This window comes from Erithacus rubecula, assembly GCF_903797595.1.
Source record: "Erithacus rubecula genome assembly, chromosome: 8".
In the NCBI taxonomy this organism is placed as follows: Eukaryota; Metazoa; Chordata; class Aves; order Passeriformes; family Muscicapidae; genus Erithacus; species Erithacus rubecula.
Window position 1 is genome coordinate 388,266 of NC_136659.1, and position 25,076 is coordinate 413,341.

The 25,076-nt window shown below is 45.7% G+C and overlaps 1 protein-coding gene across 10 annotated transcripts in view; it reads right to left on the minus strand.

The window, feature by feature from the left end:
* Positions 1–25,076, minus strand: part of LOC306804264 (UDP-glucuronosyltransferase 1A1-like) — a 93,794-nt gene that overhangs the window by 20,375 nt on the left and 48,343 nt on the right. Inside the window, exon 1 of one of the 10 annotated variants that reach the window (XM_079310603.1) lies at positions 22,410–23,336. The exons of 5 other annotated variants lie outside the window; for them this stretch is intronic. In XM_079310603.1, coding sequence (XP_079166729.1) covers positions 22,410–23,258 — 849 coding nt within the window. In that variant the 5' untranslated portion in view covers positions 23,259–23,336. Of the gene's footprint in view, positions 1–721; positions 1,674–2,964; positions 3,885–12,746; positions 13,647–18,449; positions 19,305–22,409; positions 23,337–25,076 lie in introns of those variants that run through there. 4 more of the 10 variants (XM_079310595.1, XM_079310602.1, XM_079310599.1 and 1 more) reach the window with 4 other exon arrangements.

Below are 25,076 nucleotides of genomic sequence, written 5' to 3' on the forward strand. Positions count from 1 at the left end.
TAAGCTGTCACAGCCACGCTCGCACTTGGCGATGGGTGGAATTGCCACACATTGGGCTTTGTGATCCCACCTTACACCACAGAAATGCTAAGGAATATGAACAAAGACCATGCCAGAATACCAAAAAGACCTGACCCAACTTCTCAAGCTCTACACTGGAACAGCAGAGGAGGCTCTCCAGGAGGAACACTGCACAGGGCTCTTGTCAGCAGCCCAAGGAACCCAAGCACACGGCACATTGGGGCGACTGATGCATGCACAAGGCTGCACCCAAATGCTCAGTGCCAGTCCAGCTGTGCTGGATGACTCAAATCAGACCTGCTCCAGGCATCCGGGATAGGCTTTGGAACCAGCAAAGTGTTTTTAAGATCTTTTGGCAGATGCCATTGGAAGCAATAATTATAAAAATCCAAAACTTTGTCCTACTATCCAGAAATTCTAACAATCCCTTTGATTGACAGAAAAAAAGTGCCATCACAGATCCTCAGTACAAAGTCATTAGAAGACCCTGATGTTTCCTCATAACAGAGAATCCCTTGAAAGAAAGAACAAACAGCTTATTTCACAGGAAGTGGAAAATCAGGAAAAAAATGCGAGAAAAACAGTTATTTTCATGAGGATTCACCTCACCCACCAGAAATGGAAAATAGATTCCTATCAGAAAACAGAATGCCACCCTCCTGAAGACAGAAATCAATTAAGGCATTTAAACCTAACCCACCTGAGGCAGTTCATTGTGCTTCTTCTGAGCACAGTTTAGTCCTCCAATTGGAATGATGTTTGGCATCAAGGGTCTTGGATAGTCAAGCACAAAATCTAACCTGAAGAGCCAAACAGAGCCCTTCCGTAAGAGATCCAGCACTGTCACCTCCCGCTGCAGGATCTCAGAAGCCAGTTTTGAGTAGGGTTTAAAAGCAAAATCACAGAGAAAAATATCTGGGATGTCATAGAGCAGGTTCATCACTCGCTGGAGAAAGGTCATGCTGTCTGCATTGTCTGAAAATGCCCTGGGCACATAGGAAGGAGGACTCGGACACTGAGTGGCTGCAAATTCTAACTCACATGGGACTAATCGGTAGAAAAATACAGTAGGAAGTGAAAGACGCTCAGCCAGGATTGCCCCACAGGGTAGGAAGGGATCTGTAAAGACAGCATCAAACTTGCTTTTCTGAAGGTACCTGATGAGCTCTTTGTTTTTTAAGAGCTGTTCACAGTTGGAGACCCCAAAATTTGTGACTCTTTTAGTACTTTCAAATACTTTAAAAAATCTTTCAATAAAGGATCCTTCTTCAAATATAACACGAAAATATGCCTTCATGTTTTCCTCAAACTCTTCCTTTGTGTAGGGAACTGAGTACATTTTCATCACAAAGTTATTTGATGGCTTGACATGCACGGAGACTTCAGGTGCCACCACGACCACCTCATGTCCCTTCTCCTTCAGCCTCTCCAGCACTTCCTGAATGCTGAACCAGGGACTCCCGTCCACGTGCGTCACCAGGAGCTTCCCAGCAGCAGCCAGACCCAGCAGGGACAGAAGCAGAACCACAATTGGTGGAGAAGCACTGAACCCTGGGGCCATTCCTGCAGGGTTCAGGTCAGTGCCTCTTGGGAATTAAACCCAGAGCAGCACTGCAGCACCGGCGTCCACTCCTCACCTTCAAATGATCTGTGCCACAGCCCAAATTTGGATCCTTATTTAATGTGCTGGGTGGTAAATGTGTAATCCCAGATATGATAAAAGGCTGCATAATAGGCATGGAATTCCTGCCAAGTCCAGAGGGCCAACAGATAACTCTACCTGCCTCTATCAGAACAGTCCAGAGTACCCTTAGAGGGATGCAGGGGCTGCTGCTGGGACTGCACTTTGGATTCATTTCCTCTGGCTAGACTTCTGCACATGAGGGAGATGTGTCACGTGCAGAAGATGTGTGACATGCACATCTCCACTCAGCCCAGCAGAGGCTTCACCTTTCCCCCAGGCAAGGCCTGTCTCCCCTCCCACTCTCATCAAACACTCATGTCTGGGTGACTGTCCACAGCAGTTGTGGAACAGCTGTTTAAGATGGTTTACAGAATAAGAAGACAGAAGAGAGGGAAGAATGATGCCATGTTTCTGAGCAGACATTTATGTGCCCTCTGTGAGGGGGACTTTCCACAGAACAATTCAGGGCCTAATTCTTGCTTGTTTTTGTCACTGACAAAACCCCAATGGTGTCCAGCAGTGGTGGAGTTGTATGAATGCTCACGTGGCCAATCCCAGTGTGCACAGCGATGTCTGTAGGGTGCCATTGCCTCCTCCACACTTGGAGATGGGTGCAATTGCCACATGTTGGGCTTTATGGTCCCACCCAGCAGAACACCAATCCTGAGGAACAAGCCAGGGCACCAAAAGAACCCACCAGCTCTCCAGGCTCTGCCCTGGAGCAGCAGAGGAGGCTCCCCAGGAGGAGCACTGTACAGGACTCTTGCCAAGAGCCCAGGCAAGCCAAAGCTTGGCATCATCACCAAGGCTGTACCCAAACTCAAATCCTCAGTGCCAGTCAAACTGTGCTGGATGTGTCAAATCATACCTGCTCCAGGCATGAGTGCTGGTCTTGTCCATCAAAGAGGAATTGCTAAGGATTTCCAGGGCTCCTCATGGCACCTCTCCATTAAAGGAACCCAGCAAATTTTCTTACTATCCACAAATTTAATCAATCTTTTTGCTGGTACAATCAATGTCCCACCACAAACTCTCCCTAGAAGATCCTGGTGTGTACCTACAACTGAGCATCATTTAAAAGTCAGAAGGAAATCTGGCTACACAGGATACATAAAATCAAAGAAAAAAAGAGAAAAAACCGGTTTCTGTCATGAGGATTCACCCCACTCACCAGCAATGGGATCTCGATTCCTAACACAACACAGAATTCCACCGTTGAACACAGAAATAACCAAGGCATGGATTGAAACAAGACCCACCTGAGGCAGCTCCTTGTGAGCACAGTTTACTCCTCCAATTGGAATGATGTTGGGCATCAAGGGTCTTGGATAGTCTAGAACAAAATCTAGCCTCAGGAGCCAAACAGAGCCCTTCCTTAAGAGATCCAGCACAGTCACCTCCCTTTTCAGGAACTTTGAAGCCAGTTTTGAGTAGGGTTTAATAGCAAAATCACAGAGAAAGATTTCTGGGATATCATGGAGCAGATTCTTCACTCGCTGGAGAAAGGTCATGTGGTCTGTATTGTCTGTATGTATCCTGGGCACATAGGAAGGCGGCTTTGGACACTGAGTGGCTTCAAAATCTAAACCACAAGGAATTCCTCGTAACAAAAACACAGAAGGAAGTGAAAGATGCTCAGCCAGGATTGCCCCACAAGGTAGAAAAGGGTCTGTAAAGACAGCATCAAACTTGCTCTCCTCAAGGTACCGGATGAGCTCTTTGTTTTGCAAGAGTTGTTCACAGCTGGAGAACTCCAAGTCAGTCATTGTTTTCATACTCCTGTACACTTTAAGAAATCTTTCAATAAAAGATCCCTCTTCAAATGAAACCTGAAAGAAAGCATTGTAAACTTTGTCCTTTTCTTCCTCTGTGTAGGGCACTGAGTACATTTTCATCACCAAGTTCTTGGATGGCTTGATGTGCATAGAGACTTCAGGTGCCAGCACAACCACCTCATGTCCCTTCTGCTGGAGCATGTCAACCACCTCCCGCATGCTGAGCCAGTGGCTCCCATCCACTGGCACCACCAGGAGCTTCCCAGCAGCAGCCAGACCCAGCAGAGACAGGAACAGAACCACAATTTGTGGAGAAGCACTGAGCCCCGGGGCCATTCCTGCAGGGATCAGGTCAGTACCTCCAGGGAAGGAAACCCACAGCAGCACTGCAGCACCAGCGTCCACTCCACACCTTCAAATGATCTGTGCTACAGTCCAAATATGGTTCCTTATTTAATGTGCTGGGTGGTAAATGTGTAATCCCTGATATGATAAAAGGCTGCATAAAATATGAAATTGCTGTGAAGTCCAGAGAACCAACAGATAACTTTACCTGTCTCTATGAGAACAGTCCAGAGTACCCTCAGAGGGAGGCTGAGGGTGTACTGGGACTGTACTTTGGATTCCTTCCCTCCAGCTGTACCTTCTACCTGTTTAGGAAGTGTGTCACATGTAGGAGATGTGTCACATTCACTTCACCATTTAGCCCAATAGAGATTATCCTTCCCTCCAGGCAAGGCCTGCCCCCTCTCCCTCTCTCCTGGAAAACTCATCTCTAGGAGACCAGGTGCCATGGAAGACATTGAACAGCCCTTCTAGGACAGTTTCCAGAATAAGTAGACACAGAAGGTGGATGATGATGCCAGGTGTCACATCTTACAAGACATGTGACCCACATCAAGCAGAAAACACATCCAGTGCCCCAGACCTGCCTCACGGCATGCAAGAGTTGCCTTTGAGAGCTGGGAGGTTTGAGCAGACATTTAGGAGCACTTTTGTGGGGGATTTTCCAGAGAACAATTCAGAGCCTAATTTTGGCTTTGTTTTTGTTCCTGACAAAGTATCCATGGTGACCAGCAGTGGTGGAGTTGTGTGAATGCTCACATGGCCAATCCTGGTGTACATGGGGATGTCTGTAAGCTGTCACAGCCACGCTCGCACTTGGCGATGGGTGGAATTGCCACACATTGGGCTTTGTGATCCCACCTTACACCACAGAAATGCTAAGGAATATGAAGAAAGACCATGCCAGAATACCAAAAGACCTGATCCAACTTTTCAAGCTCTACACTGGAGCAGCAGAGGAGGCTCTCCAGGAGGAACACTGCACAGGGCTCTTGTCAGCAGCCCAAGGAACCCAAGCACACGGCACATTGGGGCGACTGATGCATGCACAAGGCTGCACCCAAATGCTCAGTGCCAGTCCAGCTGTGCTGGATGACTCAAATCAGACCTGCTCCAGGTATCAGGGATAGGCTTTGGAACCAGCAAAGTATTTTTAAGATCTTCTGGCAGATCCCAATGGGACAAACCATTTTACGAATCTAAAACTTTGTCCTACTATCCACAAATTCTTATAATCCCTTTGGCTGGCAGAATCAACATACCATTACTTATGCTCCGTAAAAGATCATTAGAAGACCCTGATGTTTCCTTATAATAGAGAGCCCCTTAAAAGCAGGAACAGTTTCCTGCACTGGTAATGTAATACCCGTAAAAAATGAGAGAAAAGCAGCTCCGTTCCTGAGGATTCCCCAAACTCACCAAAAATGTGAACCGGATTCCAATCATAACAGAGAATTCCACCCTCCCGAAGACAGAAATAAATTAAGGCATTTAAACCTAACCCACCTGAGGCAGCTTCTTGTGCTTCTTCTGAGCACAGTTTAGTCCTCCAATTGGAATGATGTTTGGCATCAAGGGTCTTGGATAGTCAAGCACAAAATCTAACCTGAAGAGCCAAACAGAGCCCTTCCGTAAGAGATCCAGCACTGTCACCTCCCGCTGCAGGATCTCAGAAGCCAGTTTTGAGTAGGGTTTAAAAGCAAAATCACAGAGAAAAATATCTGGGATGTCATAGAGCAGGTTCATCACTCGCTGGAGAAAGGTCATGCTGTCTGCATTGTCTGAAAATGCCCTGGGCACATAGGAAGGAGGACTCGGACACTGAGTGGCTGCAAATTCTAACTCACATGGGACTAATCGGTAGAAATATATAGCAGGAAGTGAAAGATGCTCAGCCAGGATTGCCCCACAGGGTAGAAAAGGGTCTGTAAGGACAGCATCAAATTTGCTTTCCTCAAGATACCTGATGAGCTCTTTGTTTTTTAAGAGCTGTTCACAGCTGGAGACCCCAAAATTAGTGAATCTTTTTGTATGTTCTAATAATTTAAAAAACCTTTCAATAAAAGATCCTTCTTCAAATACAGCATCAAAATATGCCTTGAAGTCCTTCTCAAACTCTTCCTTTGTGTAGGGTACTGGGTACATTTTCATCACAAAGTTATTTGATGGTTTGACGTGCACGGAGACTTCAGATATCAGTATGAACACCTCGTGCCCCTTCTCCTTCAGCCTCTCCAGCACTTCCTGCACACTGAGCCAGGGGCTCCCGTCCACATCCATCACCAGGAGCTTCCCAGCAGCAACCAGACCCAGCAGGGACAGAAGCAGAATCACAATTGGTGGAGAAGCACTGAACCCTGGGGCCATTCCTGCAGGGTTCAGGTCAGTGCCTCTTGGGAATTAAACCCAGAGCAGCACTGCAGCACTGGCGTCCACTCCTCACCTTCAAATGATCTGTGCCACAGCCCAAATTTGGATCCTTATTTAATGTGCTGGGTGGTAAATGTGTAATGCCAGATATGATAAAAGGCTGCATAACAGGCATGGAATTCCTGCCAAGTCCAGAGAACCAGCAGATAACTCTACCTGTCTCTATCAGAATAGTCCAGCGTACCCCTAGGGGGAGGAAGAGATTGCTGCTGGGACTGCACTTTGGATTCCTTCCCTCTGGTCAGACTTCTGCACATGTGGGAGGTATGTCACATGAGGGAGATGTGTCACATGCAGGAGATGTGTGACATGCATATCTCCATTCAGCCCAGCAGAGGCTTCACCTTTCCCCCAGGTAAGGCCTGTCTCACCTCCCACTCTCATCGAACACTCATGTCTGGGTGACTGTCCACAGCAGTTGTGGAACAGCTGTTTAAGATGGTTTACAGAATAAGAAGACAGAAGAGAGGGAAGAATGATGCCATGTTTCTGAGCAGACATTTATGTGCCCTCTGTGAGGGGGACTTTCCACAGAACAATTCAGGGCCTAATTCTTGCTTGTTTATGTCACTGACAAAACCCCAATGGTGTCCAGCAGTGGTAGAGTTGTGTGAATGCTCACGTGGCCAATCCCAGTGTGCACAGCGATGTCTGTAGGGTGCCATTGCCTCCTCCACACTTGGAGATGGGTGCAATTGCCACATGTTGGGCTTTATGGTCCCACCCAGCAGAACACCAATCCTGAGGAACAAGACTGAAAAGAAAGCCAGGGCACCAAAAGAACCCACCAGCTCTCCAGGCTCTGCCCTGGAGCAGCAGAGGAGGCTCCCCAGGAGGAGCACTGCACAGGACTCTTGCCAAGAGCCCAGGCAAGCCAAAGCTTGGCATCATCACCAAGGCTGTACCCAAACTCAAATCCTCAGTGCCAGTCAAACTGTGCTGGATGTGTCAAATCATACCTGCTCCAGGCATGAGTGCTGGTCTTGTCCATCAAAGAGGAATTGCTAAGGATTTCCAGGGCTCCTCATGGCACCTCTCCATTAAAGGAACCCAGCAAATTTTCTTACTATCCACAAATTTAATCAATCTTTTTGCTGGTACAATCAATGTCCCACCACAAACTCTCCCTAGAAGATCCTGGTGTGTACCTACAACTGAGCATCATTTAAAAGTCAGAAGGAAATCTGGCTACACAGGATACATAAAATCAAAGAAAAAAAGAGAAAAAAACGGTTTCTGTCATGAGGGTTCACCCCACTCACCAGCAATGGGATCTCGATTCCTAACACAACACAGAATTCCACCGTTGAACACAGAAATAACCAAGGCGTGGATTGAAACAAGACCCACCTGAGGCAGCTCCTTGTGAGCACAGTTTACTCCTCCAATTGGAATGATGTTGGGCATCAAGGGTCTTGGATAGTCTAGAACAAAATCTAGCCTCAGGAGCCAAACAGAGCCCTTCCTTAAGAGATCCAGCACAGTCACCTCCCACTCCAGGAGTTTGGAAGCCAGTTTTGAGTAGGGTTCAATAACAAAATCACAGAGAAAAATATCTGGGATGTCATGGAGCAGGTTCTTCATCTGCTGTTGTGAGAGTCCGTCTGAACCTCTCGTCTGTTTCTGCCCAGAGACCCTCGCCTGAGGCCTGCGCTGGCCAGGGATGGGAAGAACGCCTAGTAACTTCCGCAGGTGATGCCTACCATGACAACTAGTCACGGGTCGCTGACTCAACAAAGCTCCCACAGATGGAAGAACAATTGATTGGTCCGGTATGGGCTGCCCTGAGTGTGTTCATAACAACAAAGATGGTTTGGTGTGCCTTGAAATGTCCTGTTTTCACCTGTTCCTCAGGGTAAAGATCTCCACATACAATAGTCCATAAATCTTCCCACCTTTTGGCCAGAAGCCATTCACTTTGGGAAAGGACTATAATAGTGACTTTCTCAGAGGAGACCCCTGAGATCTCCCCAGATAGAAACAGGCATCTGTTGGCTGGCTCCAGGAGGATTTGTCTGCCCGTCTCGGTAGTTATAATCCCGACCCCCACTTTCTCTCTCTCTTTCTCTCTCTCTGTCCCACTATCGCATTTTGGTTAGCACTAAATAAAGTGCTAAATGGTTTTGTCCCCTGCTGTGTCTTTTGTGCTCTGAGATCCATAAAAGAACCAGTCACGATTCCCAGTCGGGTTAGGCGGATTGTGACAGCTGGAGAAAGGTCATGTGGTCTGTATTGTCTGTATGTATCCTGGGCACACAGGAAGGCGGCTTGGGACACTGAGTGGCTTCAAAATCTAAACCACAAGGGATTCCTCATAACAAAAACACAGAAGGAAGTGAAAGATGCTCAGCCAGGATTGCCTCACAAGGTAGAAAAGGGTCTGTAAAGACAGCATCAAACTTGCTCTCCTCAAGGTACCGGATGAGCTCTTTGTTTTGCAAGAGTTGTTCACAGCTGGAGAACTCCAAGTCAGTCATTGTTTTCATACTCCTGTACACTTTAAGAAATTTTTCAATAAAAGATCCCTCTTCAAATGAAACCTGAAAGAATGCATTGTAAACTTTGACCTTTTCTTCCTTTTTGAGGGCACTGAGTATATTTTCATCACAAAGATCTTGGATGGCTTGATGTGCATAGAGACTTCGGTGCCAGCAAAACCACCTCATGTCCCTTCTGCTGGAGCATGTCCACCACCTCCTGCGTGCTGAGCCAGTGGCTCCCATCCACTGGCACCACCAGGAGCTTCCCAGCAGCAGCCAGACCCAGCAGGGACAGGAACAGAACCAGAATTGGTGGCCCTGGGGCATCGGTTCAGTGCCTTCTGGGAATTAAACCCAAGGCAGCATTGCAGCACCGGTGTCCACTCCACACCTTCAAATGATCTGTGTCACAGCCCAAATATGGTTACTTATTTAATGTGCTGGGTGGTAAATGTGTAATCCCTGATATGATAAAAGGCTTCATAAAAAAGTATGGAATTCCTGCCAAGTTCAGAGAACCAACAGATAACTCTACCTGTCTCTATCGGAACAGTCCAGAGTACCCTCAGAGGGAGGCAGAGGGTACTCTGGGACTGTACTTTTGATGCCTTCCCTCCACCTGGACCCTCTGCAAATTCAGGAGAAATGTCACATGCAGAGGATGTGTCACATTTACTTCACCATTCAGTCCAGCAGATATTCTAGTTCCCGCCAAGCAACGTATATTCCCTCTCCATCTCTCTTAGAAAACTTATCTCTAGGAGAGCAGGTGCCATGGAAACCATTGAACAGCTCTTCTAGGACATTTTCCAGAATAAGAAGACACAGAAGATGGAAGGATGATGCCAGGTTTCACATCTTACAGGACATGTGACCCACATAAAGCAGGAAACACATCCAGTGCCCCAGACCTGCCTCACAGCATGCAAGGGTTGGCTTTGTGAGCTGGGAGGTAAGAGCAGATATTTATCACCACTTTTGTGGTGTACATTCCAGAGAACAATTCAGAGCCTAATTTTGGCTTTGTTTTTGTCCCTGACAAAGTACCAATGATGTCCAGCAGTATTGGAGTTGTGTGAATGCTCACGTGGCCAATCCCAGTGTATATGGGGATGTCTGTAAACTGTCACAGCCACACCCACAAATATGGATGGGTGGAATTGCCACAAATTGGGCTTTGTGATTCCACCTTCCATCACAGAAATGCTAAGGTATTTAAACAAACAGAAAGACAGAGTACAAAAAAACCACACGCAACTTCCCAGGCTCTCCTCTGGAGCAGTAGAGGAGGCTCTCCAGGAGGAACACTGCACAGGGCTCTTGTCAGCAGCCCAAGGAACCCAAGCACACGGCACATTGGTGTGACTGGTGCATGCACAAGGCTGCACCCAAATGCTCATTGCCAGTCCAGGTGTGCTGGATGACGCAAATCAGACCTGCTCCAGGCATCCGGGATGGGCTTTGGAACCAGCAAAATGTTTTTAGGGTCTTCTGGCAGATCCCACTGGAAGCAATAATTATACAAATCCAAAACTTTGTCCTACTATCCAGAAATTCTAACAATCCTTTTGTCTTACAGAATCAACGTTCCATCACATATCCGCAGTACAGGGTCATAAGAGGACCCTGATGTTTCCTTATAACAGAGAAACACTTGAAAGACAGAACTAACAGCTTCCTACATGGAAATGGAAAATCAGGAAAAAAATGAGAGTAACACAGTTCTTTTCATAAGGATTCACACCACTTACCAGAAATGGGAATCAGCTTTCTATCACAACACAAAATGGCACCCTCCTGAAGACAGAAATAAATCAAGGCATGGATTAAAACGAGACCCACCTGAGGCAGTTCATTGTGCTTCCTCTGAGCACAGTTTAGTCCTCCAATTGGAATGATGTTTGGCATCAAGGGTCTTGGATAGTCAAGCACAAAATCTAACCTGAAGAGCCAAACAGAGCCCTTCCGTAAGAGATCCAGCACCGTCACCTCTCGCTGCAGGATCTCAGAAGCCAGTTTTGAGTAGGGTTTAACAGTAAAATCACAGAGAAAAATATCTGGGATGTCATAGAGCAGATTCATCACTCGCTGGAGAAAGGTCATGCTGTCTGCATTGTCTGAAAATGCCCTGGGCACATAGGAAGGAGGACTCGGACACTGAGTGGCTGCAAATTCTAACTCACACGGGACTAATCTGTAGAAATATATGGCAGGAAGTGAAAGACGCTCAGCCAGGATTGCCCCACAGGGTAGAAAAGGGTCTGTAAGGACAGCATCAAACTTGCTTTCCTCAAGGTACTTGATGAGCTCTTTGTTTTTTAAGAGCTGTTCACAGCTGGTGATCCAATAATTGGTGACTATTTCTGTCATTTCAAATACTTTAAAAAATCTTTCAATAAAAGATCCTTCTTCAAATACAACACGAAAATATGCCTTGAAGTCTTTCTCGAACTCTTCTTTTGCAAAGGGCACTGAGTACATTTTCATTACAAAGTTATTCGATGGCTTGACATGCACAGAGACTTCAGGTGCCACCACGACCACCTCATGTCCCTTCTCCTTCAGCCTCTCCAGCACTTCCTGAATGCTGAACCAGGGACTCCCGTCCACGTGCGCCACCAGGAGCTTCCCAGCAGCAGCCAGACCCAGCAGGAACAGGAGCAGAACCACAATTGGTGGAGAAGCACTGAACCCTGGGGCCATTCCTGCAGGGTTCAGGTCAGTGCCTCTTGGAAATTAAACCCAGAGCAGCACTGCAGCACTGACGTCCACTCCTCGCCTTCAAATGATCTGTGCCACAGCCCAAATTTGGATCCTTATTTAATGTGCTGGGTGGTAAATGTGTAATCCCTGATATGATAAATGCTGCAAAAGAGGCATGGAATTCCTGCCAAGTCCAGAGAACCAGTAGATAACTCTACCTGCCTCTATCAGAACAGTCCAGCGTACCCCTAGGGTGAGGAAGAGATTGCTGCTGGGACTGCACTTTGGATTCCTTCCCTCTGGCTAGACTTCTGCACATGTGGGAGGTATGTCACATGAGGGAGATGTGTCACATGCAGGAGATGTGTGACATGCATATCTCCATTCAGCCCAGCAGAGGCTTCACCTTTCCCCCAGGTAAGGCCTGTCTCCCCTCCCACTCTCATCGAACACTCATGTCTGGGTGACTGTCCACAGCAGTTGTGGAACAGCTGTTTAAGATGGTTTACAGAATAAGAAGACAGAAGAGAGGGAAGAATGATGCCATGTTTCTGAGCAGACATTTATGTGCCCTCTGTGAGGGGGACTTTCCACAGAACAATTCAGGGCCTAATTCTTGCTTGTTTATGTCACTGACAAAACCCCAATGGTGTCCAGCAGTGGTAGAGTTGTGTGAATGCTCACGTGGCCAATCCCAGTGTGCACAGCGATGTCTGTAGGGTGCCATTGCCTCCTCCACACTTGGAGATGGATGCAATTGCCACATGTTGGGCTTTATGGTCCCACCCAGCAGAACACCAATCCTGAGGAACAAGACTGAAAAGAAAGCCAGGGCACCAAAAGAACCCACCAGCTCTCCAGGCTCTGCCCTGGAGCAGCAGAGGAGGCTCCCCAGGAGGAGCACAGCACAGGACTCTTGCCAAGAGCCCAGGCAAGCCAAAGCTTGGCATCATCACCAAGGCTGTACCCAAACTCAAATCCGCAGTGCCAGTCAAACTGTGCTGGATGTTTCAAATCATACCTGATCCAGGCATGAGAGCTGGGCACCTTGATAGTGGCTGCAATGTCCTATGCTAAACCTTCACCAGAAACCCTGGTGATTCCCTTTCAACTGAGCGCCCTTTGAAAGCCAGAAGGAACAGCTCACTACTCAATAAGTGGAAAGTCAGAAGAAGTAGTGAAAAACAGTTCCTTTCACAAGGATTCAGCTCACTCATTAGAAACGGAAACTCAGTGCCTATTGCATGAAAAAATTCTCCTCTTCTGATCACAGAAATCCATCATGGCATGAATTAAAATCAGACCTACCTGTGGCAGTTCCTTGTGAGCACAGTTTACTCCTCCAATTGGAATAATATTGGGCATCAAAGGCCTTGGATACTCTAAAACAAATTCTGACCTTAGTAGCCAAACTGAAGCTTGGCGTAAGAGATCCAGCACAGTCACATCCTGCTGGAGGAACTCGGAAGCCAGTTTTGAGTAGGGTTCAAAGGCAAAATCACAGAGAAAAATATCTGGGATGTCATGAATCAGATTCTTAATCCGCTGGAGAAACGTCATGCGGTCTGTAAGTTGTGTAAATCCCCTGGGGACATAGGAAGGGGGCCTGGGACACTGAGTGGCATCAAAATCTAAACCGCACGGGATTCCTCGTAAGAAATACACAGCTGGAAGTGAAAGATGCTTTGCCAGGATCGCCCCACACAGTAGGACAGGATCTGTCAGAACAGCATCAAACTTGCTCTCCTCGAGGTACCTGATGAGCTCTTTGTTTTGCAGGAGATGTCCACAGCTGGAGACCCCAAAATTAGTGATTCTTTTAATACCTTGGTACGCTTTAACAAATCTTTCCAGAAAATATCCTTGTTCAAATGAAAAATGAAAAAATGCCTGGAATTCTTTCTTCAAATCTTCCTGTGTGTAAGGGACTGAATACTTTTTCATCACCAAGTTCTTGGATGGCTTGATGCGCATAGAGACTTCAGGTGCCAGCACAACCACCTCATGTCCCTTCTGCTGGAGCATGTCCACCACCTCCCGCATGCTGAGCCAGTGGCTCCCATCCACTGGCACCACCAGGAGCTTCCCAGCAGCAGCCAGACCCAGCAGGGACAGGAGCAGAAGCACAGCTTGTGGAGAAGCACTGAGCCCTGGGGCCATTCCTGCAGGGATCAGGTCAGTGCCTCCAGAGAAGGAGATACCCAGCTTAGTGATTGTAAGCTAACTGATCTCTGGTTTTTATGGACAATCTTTAGACTTATTTGCATTTTGTAAATATTTAAACACGGACATGGCAAAGGTAGCAGAAAAGCTGTTAACATTCATCTTATTTGGCAGAAGCAAATCAGGACAGGAGCTACTCTGGGAAACACCCCTTTTTCGTATTGGAGGGACACCGTGTTTGGAGGAACACTGCCTGGTAATGTAGGGAGAAGTTCAGGAAGTCCAAGGTGCAGCTGGAGCTGAACTTGGCTAGGGGTGAAATAACAAGGGCCACTACAGGTCTACCAGCCTCAACAGGAAGGTCAAAGGCAGTGTTTGTCCCCCAGTAAGCAAGACTAGGAAACTGGTAACAATGGACAAGCTGAAGACTGAGGGACTCAAGAACTTTTCTTGCCTCAGCCTTCACAGAAACCTCTCTTCCCACACCTCTTGAGTGGATAGATGGCAAGATAGGCCTAGGGGAGCAAAATTCCATCCAATGTAAGAGGAGATCACGTTGGTGACCACTTGAGGAACCCAAACATAAGGGCACCTGATGACCCAAACACATGAGACCCCATGAGATGCATCCAAGAGTCTTGAGGGAATTGGGTTGATGGAGTTGCCAAGTCACTCTCCATGATATTTGAAAAGTCCTGGCAGTTACGTGAAGTCACAGTGACAGGGAAAAGCGAAGCTTTGCACCCACATTTAAAAAGGACAAAAAAGGAATCCCCTGGGAACTACCAACCTGTCAGCCTCACCTCTGTGCCACAGAACAGACCCTCTTAGGAGACATTCTGTGATTTAAATAAATGAGTAATCCTTCAACAAGTAGTCTGCTCAAAACAGCTAATTAACAGATCATTAAACTTCCAAACAAGAATTTCCAGCATAATTCCTCCCCTTCTGCCATTCCATATAGCTTTCTGTTTGCAAAAGATTAGAAAAAATATTAAAGCTTCACATGGGAAACCGTCTGGGTTCTTCATCAGTTTTGTATTGTGACACTGTGAGGAAAACAGAAAATTGACTATCAAAATTCATTTCCCTGCAAAGCCTCTTTTTGGAAGGTTGAAGAAGGGGCTGGAAGGAAGAAGGACACAGCCATGGTTTTTGCCAGCTGTACTTAAAACTGAATTAGCAACTCAGAAACACCATTCTAGATCAGTCTGGGGAGAGTTTGCCCCTGGGCCATGAAAGCAAACAATATTAATGCAGAGACAGGATTTGCAGACAAGCCCTAATCATGAAAACTGTTGCACAGAAATAATTTTGACAATAGAATCATTTAGTGTTGCTGTTGATAGCTTACACCAGAATATTTTTAAGGACATTTATCAAACTACTGTGGCTCTGGGTACATCCTTTGTAGGGAAACTTTTGAGAAGGCAGCATAAAGCTCTTGCAGATGCAAATGCTGTCAGAGCAACCAGAACATTGTCTATTACTTGGCGCATTATGGTGCTTCATTTCTAAATTATGAAAGAATGGGTCTATTAACCAAAAAGATTCCCTGTTTTTAAAAATCAATTGTGACAGCAAAACCAATGCTTGGACATCTTTATAGACACACAAAGCATTTGCAAACAGCATTAAACATTCATATATTTTACCATGGCAATCACTGACCTGAGATAATGGCTTTTTCTTCCTGTAGTTTATACCTTAAATAAAAACTATGTTTGGCATCACTGGCATGGGATAGTCAAACCCAAAATCTGTTGTTTCAAGCCAAATGGATACATGGCTTAAGAGCTCCTCCACTGTTACTTGTCTGTGAAGAACATCTAAGGCCAAAAGTATAAATTAGAAATAGGCAAAATGGCAAAGAAAGGAATCTATGAACTTGAGAACTGAATTTTCCACATGCTGGATTAATGCCATGTGGTCTGAGCTGTCCATAAATGTTCTTGGGATGTAGGAAGGTAAGTCTGGGCACTGAGCAACCTGCAAATACAAACTTCAGGGAAATACCTGGAAAGAGAAAACAGACAGGACCGAGAGATGAAGAGCCAGGATTTGTCCACATGGTACAAGAAGATCCCTGAGAACAGGGTGGAATTTACTGCTTTGGAGATATTGCATCAGATCCTTGCTGTGCAGCAGACTGCCCCAGAAGGAGGTGCAGAAGTTGGAGATGAACCAGACTTTTTCAAGGAGAGCAGTAATTCTTCGATTAAAAGATTTTCTTCCAAAAGATAATTCCCAAGGGAGCCCACACATGGTCTCAGCTCATCCCTGCATAACGGCATTGGATACTTTTTGAGGGTGTAATGTGCAGATGCCTCCAGACTCGAGTTCGCTTCTGGTGCCATGGTGACAATTTGGTGGCCTTTCTGGTTCAGGGCCACCAGCAGCAAGTGCAGGTTAAACCAGTGACTCTCATCCATTGGGATCACCAGCGGCTTCCCACTACCGGTGGAACACAGCAGGGACAGGAAAAGCAGAATGCCCACCGAAGCTGAGTAGCTGTATTTACCCATGTTGCCAGAAATCCAAATTCTGTTCATCTGCCCCAAACTAGCAGCTTTTAAATTCTGCCACAGCTCCCTGCCAGATTCCCACATTCCCCCTTAACGACTGGGCTTTTATAGCAGAACCACTCACAGGTAACCATTGAAGGCACCGATGAACCATTTAACTGAATTTAGGTTGGGCTTGGTGAGACTCCCTTTGGCCTCAATCTGTGCTGATTGATGCTAGATTAAAAATAAAATCAGGCTTTGACAAAATAAAACTCTGAGAATAGTGTCAGCACTTGGAAGTAACCAGGCTTGCTGAAAGCAGGTATTAAAAATGCTTTATTTCTTTCCTTCTTTTTTGATAAGCATTCTACAGCTGTTCTGAAACACTTGCGAAGTTTATGTTTAAAATTATAAAAGTGTGCCACTATACAGCACAAGAGGCTCTGGGATTTACATATAGCTCAGCACTGGAGCCAGGAACACCACCAGGTACGAATTTAGTCCACTGGAGGAGCAGAGGTGTTTGCATCAGTGAAGGAAAGCCACTAGGTTGATGCTGTCACACACACCACTCCTTGTTCTCATCCTGACCTATCTCTCCATCATTTTTTCCTTCCAGGAGTGATAGGAAGAAATCAGGAGTGAATAATCAATATTTCTGCAATAAATATGGCTGCTGGACTATGATATTTACCTCTTGGGAAAAAAAAAAAAAAAAGAGATAGAAAGGGAGCCTTGCCCTCAGAGAAGAGTTTGGTTCGGCTGGAGCTGCTCCATGGCTTTGCATACAGGCAGGATATCTTGGTGCTTTCTCAGAGGATCTGCCTGGCTTTGTTCCTGAGGATCTGTTAAGCAGCTCTGATGGAGAAAAGAGACAGGAAAAAGCACTGCCCTGATAAAGGGGGGGCTTGGCAAATTTGAAAGAGACCTTTGTGAAAAAGCAGAACAACAGAAACTAACAACTCAATCCTAGCACTTAAGGAAGTACAAGGAGTGAAGCAAAGCCTCAGGATAGGGAAGGCTGGTCTGGGGAAGGTGTGAAAAACAAATCTCTATTCTTCTGAAGTTTCCTTCATTCATGTTCACAAAAGCCTGTGAATTTGAGGGAACAGTAAGAGTGGTGCTAGGCCGGAAGAATCCATTCTAAGGTGTTTGGGAAGGTCGGCAAGTGAAAAAAGTTTGAGGGAAAAGAGTAGAATTTGTTGCTTTTTAAGTAACGTTCACAAAAATAAAATTTCTTCCTCTTTCAGGAAACCAAATGATGTATTGCTGAGAGAGCAGCATGACACTTAACTACAGATTCATCACTACTGAGGAGAGTTCCCTTCTCCTTTATCTCCTCTTCCATTTAATCCCTGGCTTCACATGACACTGATCCACTGTCAGCACAAGCAAGCAAGAAATACACATTGCACGCAGCAAGAACCTAATATACACACTGAGCACCATCGAGCTAATAGAGGCCTTTTTAGACCACAGATTCCCCAGCAACTACCCATCAACATTTCCCCATCCAAACTGGAAGTGTCTTGAAATAGACATTGAGATTCAGCTGGGTTTCATGAAAGCCGTTAGACCAAAACCTACACTACAAAATATAAGCCTTTGACTCAAAAACTGCTGGTATGTAACAGACAACATGATGCTCTTGAACATGACCCACTGAGGTATTTTTCTGACAAGATAAGCAGCTAATGGTTCTAGAGGAAATATGCTTCTGCCTTCTACATAAGGTAAAAAACTATTGGAAGAGCTGCTATAATTCACCAGCCCATTTTGGCATTAATTCCTGCCTGAGAATTTCTGTGCCTGGTTTCAGCTAGGATAAAACACAGCATAGCACATGATGCTCTCACCAAACAGAACCCCTGTGTTGGGCAGACCCAAAAGATAGGGTCTGAAAAAATATTTTGTGCTCCTGCCCAGTGTGGGTTGTCTGTACAGAAAGTCTTAATCTAAATTATATCCTTAGGTAGAATCTCAGAAAGGTTTAGATTAAAAAGGACCTTAAAGCTCATTCTGTTCCACTCCCTGTCATAGGCAGGGAAACCTTCCACTATCCCAGATTGCTCCAAGCCAAATCCAACCTGGCCTTGAATACTTCCAGGGGTTTGGGCAGCCACAGCTTCTCTGGAAAACCTGTGTGAGGACCTCACTATCATCACAGGAAAGACTTCATTACAATATCCCATCTGATCCTTTCCTCTTGCTGCTTACGGCCATTCCCCTTGTGCCATCACTTCAGGCTCTTGTAAATAGTCTCCCCCCAAGAGCGATAAGATACGTCCCTATCAAATACCTCATTTGGATCACGCATACCCTCTCCCAGCCAGCCACTGACCTGAGATAACAGCTTCTTCTTCTCTCCACAGTGGATGCCTCCAATGAAAACCATGTTGGGCATGACAGGCATGGGATACTCAAAGACAAAGTCAATTCTCCTCAACCAAACGGATCCATGACTTAAAAGATCCGTCATTGTCATTGGTTTTTGGAGGAACTCTGAGGCCAGCTCTTCAAATGGAGAATAGGCAATATTGCAGATGAAAGACTCAGAAAGAGCAATCAGGAAGTTCCTCACCCTCTCAGAGAAGGTCATGTGGTCCGTGTTTTCCGAGAACATGCGTGGGACATAGGACGGCGGGTCCGGGCCCTGAGCTGCACGAACCTCTAAGGCACACGGGACCAGCCGCAGGAAGTAGATAGTGGGGATGGAGAAGTGCAGGGCAATGATCTGCCCACAAGGTGATATGGGATCCGTGAGTAGGGCATCGAAGTGACCATCTCTGATGTGCTTCATCAGCTCTTGGTTGTACAGCAAGGACTTGCAGGAAGCATGAAACATAGCCCCGCTCTTTCGATAATCTCCCAAATGCTTCCAGAATCTCACCAAGAAAGGTTCTTGGCTGAAAACTCTTGCACTAGTAGAGTGTATGTGTTCTTCCATGTCCTCCTTCGTGAATGGCACAGGGTAGGTTTTCAGTTCATAGACATCTGCGGAATCGATCAGGATTTTGTTGTCCGGTGCGACAACCACTATTTCGTGCCCTCTCTTGCTCAGCTCCACCAGCACTTTTCTCATGCTGAGCCAGTGGCTGCCCTCCATGGGGATCACCAGCAGCTTCCCAGCAGCAGACGGGCTCAGGAGGCACAGGAAGGGGAGAAGCAGTGTCACCAGCATGATGTGGGCTGTGCAGAGAGGAACCCTCACAACTGAGAGGCCAGGGCTGCTTTGCTAGCTTTTGTAGCTGTGTTCTGCCCCTGATCTTTTGACTCTCCTCCCATTTTAGGTCATCAGACCTTTGTGACAATGTTGATGAGGATAGATTCAGGGCGGGTTTGGACTCCAAAGGTGGCTTTGTGTGAGTCAAGAAAGGAGTGCCACCTTCACACACCATGATAAGGTTATTGGCTCAATGCCACCTTCTTCCCTCAACAGGATCCCAGCTTTGTGGAACTTCTTGCCATCAGCCCACCATGTCCAAGGTCTGATGATAAAATGCAGGGAAAATCCATGAAGAAAAGGCACCCACAGAGTGAATGCTCAGAAACACTGCTGACCCCACATGGGAGAACTGTGCCTATCAAGAGAGCACCGAAAGGATGGTTTTCCATCACTGCCACTGGAGGCTGACAGAGTTGTCATAGACTGAGGTAATATCGCCCTTTTTAAAAGCATTTTCTTCCCTAATGAAACTGATGCAAGTAATACAGTGAAACATAACTTAAGGATTCATATGAGAAATCAGTAATATTGCAGTACCTGGGGCTTGGGTTTTGCTTTTTTTTCAATAGTCAAAATGCTGAGAAAAAATAACTCCCCTTAAAGCAAACTTGCATTTTGTTGGAAGATAAGAAGCCAGCAGAAAATCTTTCCTCATCTCTCCATATAATTTTAACCTAAACGCTTATCATATCAGGTACAAAATGAAGTGGCAAAAGAGCAGTTCACCCTTGTACACCAGATAACAAAGATCAACAAAACCTCTCTCACTGCAAATCATGAATCATTCACGGCCAATAAGGGCTCCGTTCATGACCAATGTTGGGCCAGTTCATGATCTCAACCCTGTGTCCAGATCCTTCTTGGTTATAAATGGCTGAGGGTTTAATGCTGGTGATAATGTCTCAAAAAAGTTTATAAGTCATTGAACATGGGAAACCATTTCCTTCTCCAATGCATTCTCGATCTTTTAGATCTTTTAGATTGAAATCCTTGCTGGAGCTTTTTTTCCCATGCAGTTTCTGTATGTTTCTTCCCATACCTGGTGGGAAATCTTGCACTTGGCTGAGAACCTGCCCTCCAAAAGAAGCAGCAGCTCCATCACCCACACTGATCCCATATTGGTAGTTTACAACATAGATTAGCTTAATGGGAATTGTCAAACTGCTTAGAGGTAGGAGATCCACAGAAGATGGGCCATAACCTCATACAAGGCTGCCAAATGAACATGGGGAAAAAAAAAACCAAACAAAACACCAACCAAACAAAAAAAAATGCCAAACAAACAAACAAAAAATAAACAAAAAACAAAAAAAAACAAAAGCCCATGTGGAAATTTCCAGCAGATAGCCATCCCCAGAAAAGATTAAAGCCTAATTCAATGATGTAATAAAGAAGGGAAGGTTGGAACTGGAAAAGCATTTTGGGGCTTAGATATTGGCACCTTGACCATAAAGACAGATGGAAAGAAATTGATCTAGTGGATGGCTGTGATAGAAAACAGGTAACATCTTCAGTCCTATAACCTTAACTCTGGATGACAGAGGAGGAGATATATGGGAGTAGGGAGAGACAGTCCACAGGACAGCTGAGAAAGCAGGATATTAAAATTCTTTAGTTCAAGAAAAGAGATTATGATTTGCATAAAAACTGCATGTCACTTAAATTGTTCTAATTAAGCCTGATAAGGCTTTAGGTCTGGTAGGATGCGATATAATCTGAATGCTGGTGTGGAGCATGCAGGGCCCCCTGCAAGACTTCCGTGGAGAGCTATCCTCTAGATAAGAATTGTTCAGTCATGGTGACTAGGCTATGAAAGCCTTCTCCCCTCTTCAGAACCCCCTCTTTATCTCCTTATAAAACTATTGCTCACATTCTCTCAACCCCAAACCACTGGTTCTTTTACCAAACCATACTCGCCCTATAAAAACTCCTGCTTTTACTCAGTTCAGCAGAATGCGCTGCCACTGGACTCCCCTTTGCAGAAGAAGACAATAAAGAACTCTGTGGAACCTCTACGCAGTGCTTCCCAGTCTCTCCTCTCTGTGCCAGCTGAGGCACCTTGCAAGCCAAGGTGAAAACACTTAGAGCTGAAATCACCATAAGATCTGATCGCCTGAACTCCAGGCATTGCTTGCGTGCTGGTACATTGGTGGCTGAGACTGTCTTAGACTTCAGGAAGGGCTGTCGTTTGAGTCAGTGAGTCAGGGGTCTCTTTGAATTCTTCAGGGAGAAATCAGAATGCAGGGATTGAATTAAAGCCTTTGGATGGACTGAAGTATATTAAGCCATTCACACATAAAGTAGACATTTAAATAGAAGAAAGTAATTTTAGGGTGAGTTCTAATGCTTTTAGTAAGTGAAAGGTTTCAAATGCCAGAGTAGCAGAGCAAGTTCTAGTGAAAGTTGAAACATACTGATATCTTCAGCTCCAGGCCCACAGATGTAGATGGGATTTAGACATAACAGACCTATAGTAAGAATATTGCTTACATTGTTCATATAGAGCAAGATAGATTGTATGCGTAGTTCTATACATAATCTGGTGTGCTAAGAAATTAGAATTGGAATAAATTAAGGGGTGGTGGTCCAAGTTTGCACCTTAGCTTGTTGGAAAAATACTATATCAAAGTATGTATTAGGGAGAGTTATTGCTTTTAGCCATTCTGGCTTCTAGCCATTTGCTTATTGCCACTGCATTTGCCGTTGCTACTGCTTTGCCATTGCTGTCTGCTTGCCTGTTGAGAGAGATGTGCTTTGTAATAAGATGTGCTTTGTAATAAATAAGCTTTTTAACTATTAGATGCTTTGCTTATTTAAGTTAACCCGACAAAGTAAGAGCCAAGAGCTCGGAGTAGGAGCCTTTTTTGTTTGGCTTCTTAATAAATCCTCATTAATTTAAAGAACTGTCTATCAAGCTTATTTGATTCCAGTCTGTGGAAAACAACTACCCAAACGTACTTAAATTAAATAATTACCAGAAATAATAATTTAAAAAATCAATAACAACAAACTTCCTGCAACAAGGTGTTGACTTTTCATGGGGAAATATAGAATTTGAAGGCAAAGGAACATTACCTTAGGAAGTGGTTTCTTCTTAGCACAGTTGATCCCCCCAACAAAGACCATGTTGGGCATCACTGGCCTGACATACTCGAACACAAAGTCAAACCTCAAGAGCCAAATGGCTGCAGGGTTCACAAGGTCTGTGAGAGACAAATCCCTCTGAAGAACTTCTGAGGAAAGCTTAAGTGCTTCTGCATAGAGACCATTGCAGTAGTCAAGTTCCAGGAGGGAAATCAGGGTGTTTTCCACCCGCTGGAAAAAAGTCATGCGGTCCGAGTTGAAGCTGAAGAGTCTCGGGACGTAGGACAGAGGGCTTGGGCTCTGTGGGGCTGAAAAGTGCAGGTTGCAACCAAATCCCCTCATGAAGAACACAAAGGGAAGGGAGAGACGGTGGGCAAGGATGGTTCCACACATTAAGAATGGATCAGTCAGGATGGCATCAAAGCGGCTTTGGTTGAGGAACCTCAGCGTCTCCTGGCTTCGGAACAGATCCTTACACTGACCAAGGAAGGTGTCAAAAAACTTCACCGAGACTTTGTACACCTCTAGGGCATTGAGTGGGAAAGGCCTCTTCGTCAGGTATACTATGACACATTCCCGGAAAGCATTATCCAGCTCTTCCAGGGTCTGCCTCACCGGGTACGTGACCACCTTGTAGGCCTGTGTCGTCTCCATCTGCCAGCTCACCTCGGGAACCAGCACCACCACCTCGTGTCCTCTCCTGCTCAGCTCCTCCACCACCTCCTGCATGCTCAGCCAGTGGCTTCCCATCATGGGCACCACCAGGAGCTTCCCTCCTTCGGAGATGCCGGGCAGAAGGAGAAAGATGGAAATCCAGGCACAGCAAAGCCTCAAAGCCATGTTGCTGTGGTCACAGTAGTGACTGTGGAAGAGATTTCTCCTGCAGGATGTATCCTGAAGGTGCCATGGAATGTAACTGATGGGGGCATTTGTTGCATTGTGCTATGTAGTAATGCCTTAGTTAATGATTCACAGCCTTGGAATTTGGGTGGTTTATTTTGCCTTTTCCCTCCTTTCATCGAAAGCCAAGTTTAGCCAAGTTTGTTGACCCTTCCACTGCAGAGTCATCAAATTCCTAATGAAACAGATCCATGTAATCCAGTGGAATATAACGTAAAGATTAATACAAGATATCAGCAATATTGCAGTACCTGGAGTTTGGGTTTTGCTTTTTTTTCAATAGTCAAAATGCTGAGAAAAATTAATTCCCCTTAAAGCAAACTTGCATTTTGTTGGAAGATAAGTAGCCAGCAGAAAATCTTTCCTCATCTCTCCATATGCCTTTAACCTAATCACTTATCATATCAGGTATAAAATGAAGTTGCAAAAGAGCAGTTCACCCTTGTAACCCAGATTACAAAGATCAAAAACACCTCTTTCACTGCAAATCATGAATCATTCACGGCCAGTGAGGACTCCATTCATGACCAATGTTGGGCCAGTTCATAATCTCAACCCTGTGTCCACAGCCTTCTTGTTATAAATGGCTGAGGGTTTAATGCTGGTGATAATGTCTCAAAAAAGTTTATACATTGGTGAACATGGGATGTGTCCAAGTTTAGGACAAATTTGGGGAAAAGACCTCCAAAGGAGCCCCCTCCCCACTCCCCCGCCTTACAATTCCTTCCTTCACCAGGCTCGGAAAGAATTTTCTTCAGGGGAAAGTGGAAAAAGATTATTTATTAACAAAAATACAAAAGAAACACTTCCCAGCACAGACCCAGATGACCAAAAAATTTCACCGCGAGAGTGACACAAACTCGGCTGATCTTCGCTGGGAAGGGCAGCAAAGCTTCTTTGTCAGACTTCCAGAGGTGGTCTCTGAAGTTGAGATTTGTCTCCTCTGGAGCCGGTGCAAATCTTGGGGATGAGGAGAAGGGAGAGAGGGAAGAGAGGGAGAGGGGCAGCTGGGAACAAGCAAAAGCGAGCCGAGGGCAAGCAAAAGCAAGCTGAGGGCAAACAAAAGCAGCGGGGGGCAGCAAAACAGTGGGGGGTGGGCAGCAGCAGCAGTGGCAGTGGTGGCAGCAGCGGCGGCAGTGGCAGGCCAGCAGAAAAACAAAAAAACAGCCTAGCTAAAGCGGCCTGGGGGAAGCGGCCGGCAGCTTCATGGCGGGGGCAGGGAGAGGAGCTAGTCACAACATCAACCCATAAAAGGAAGCCATTTCCTTCTTCAATGCGTTCTGGAGCTTTTAGATTCAAATCCTTGCTGGAGTTTTTTTCCCATGGAGTTTCTGCATGGTTCTTTCCAAGCCTGGTGGGAAATCTTGCACTTTGCTGAGAACCTACTCTTCAAAAGGACTGACACCTCCATCACCCACGGTGATCTCATCTTGGTAGTTTACAACATGGATTAGCTTAATGGGGGTTGTCAAACTGCTCAAAGGAAGGAGATCCACAAATAATGGACCATAACCTCAGACAAGGCTGGCAAATTAACACAGGAAACTTGGCACACAAAAGCCCATATGGAAATTTCCAGCAGATAGACATACCCAGAAAAGGTTAAAGCCTAATTCAATGATGTAAAAAAGAAGGGAAGGATGGAACTGGAAAAGCATTTTGGGGCTTAGATATTGGCACCTTGACTGTAAAGGCAGATGGAAAGAAATCGATCTAGTGGATGGCTGTGATAGAAAACAGGTAACATCTTCAATCCTA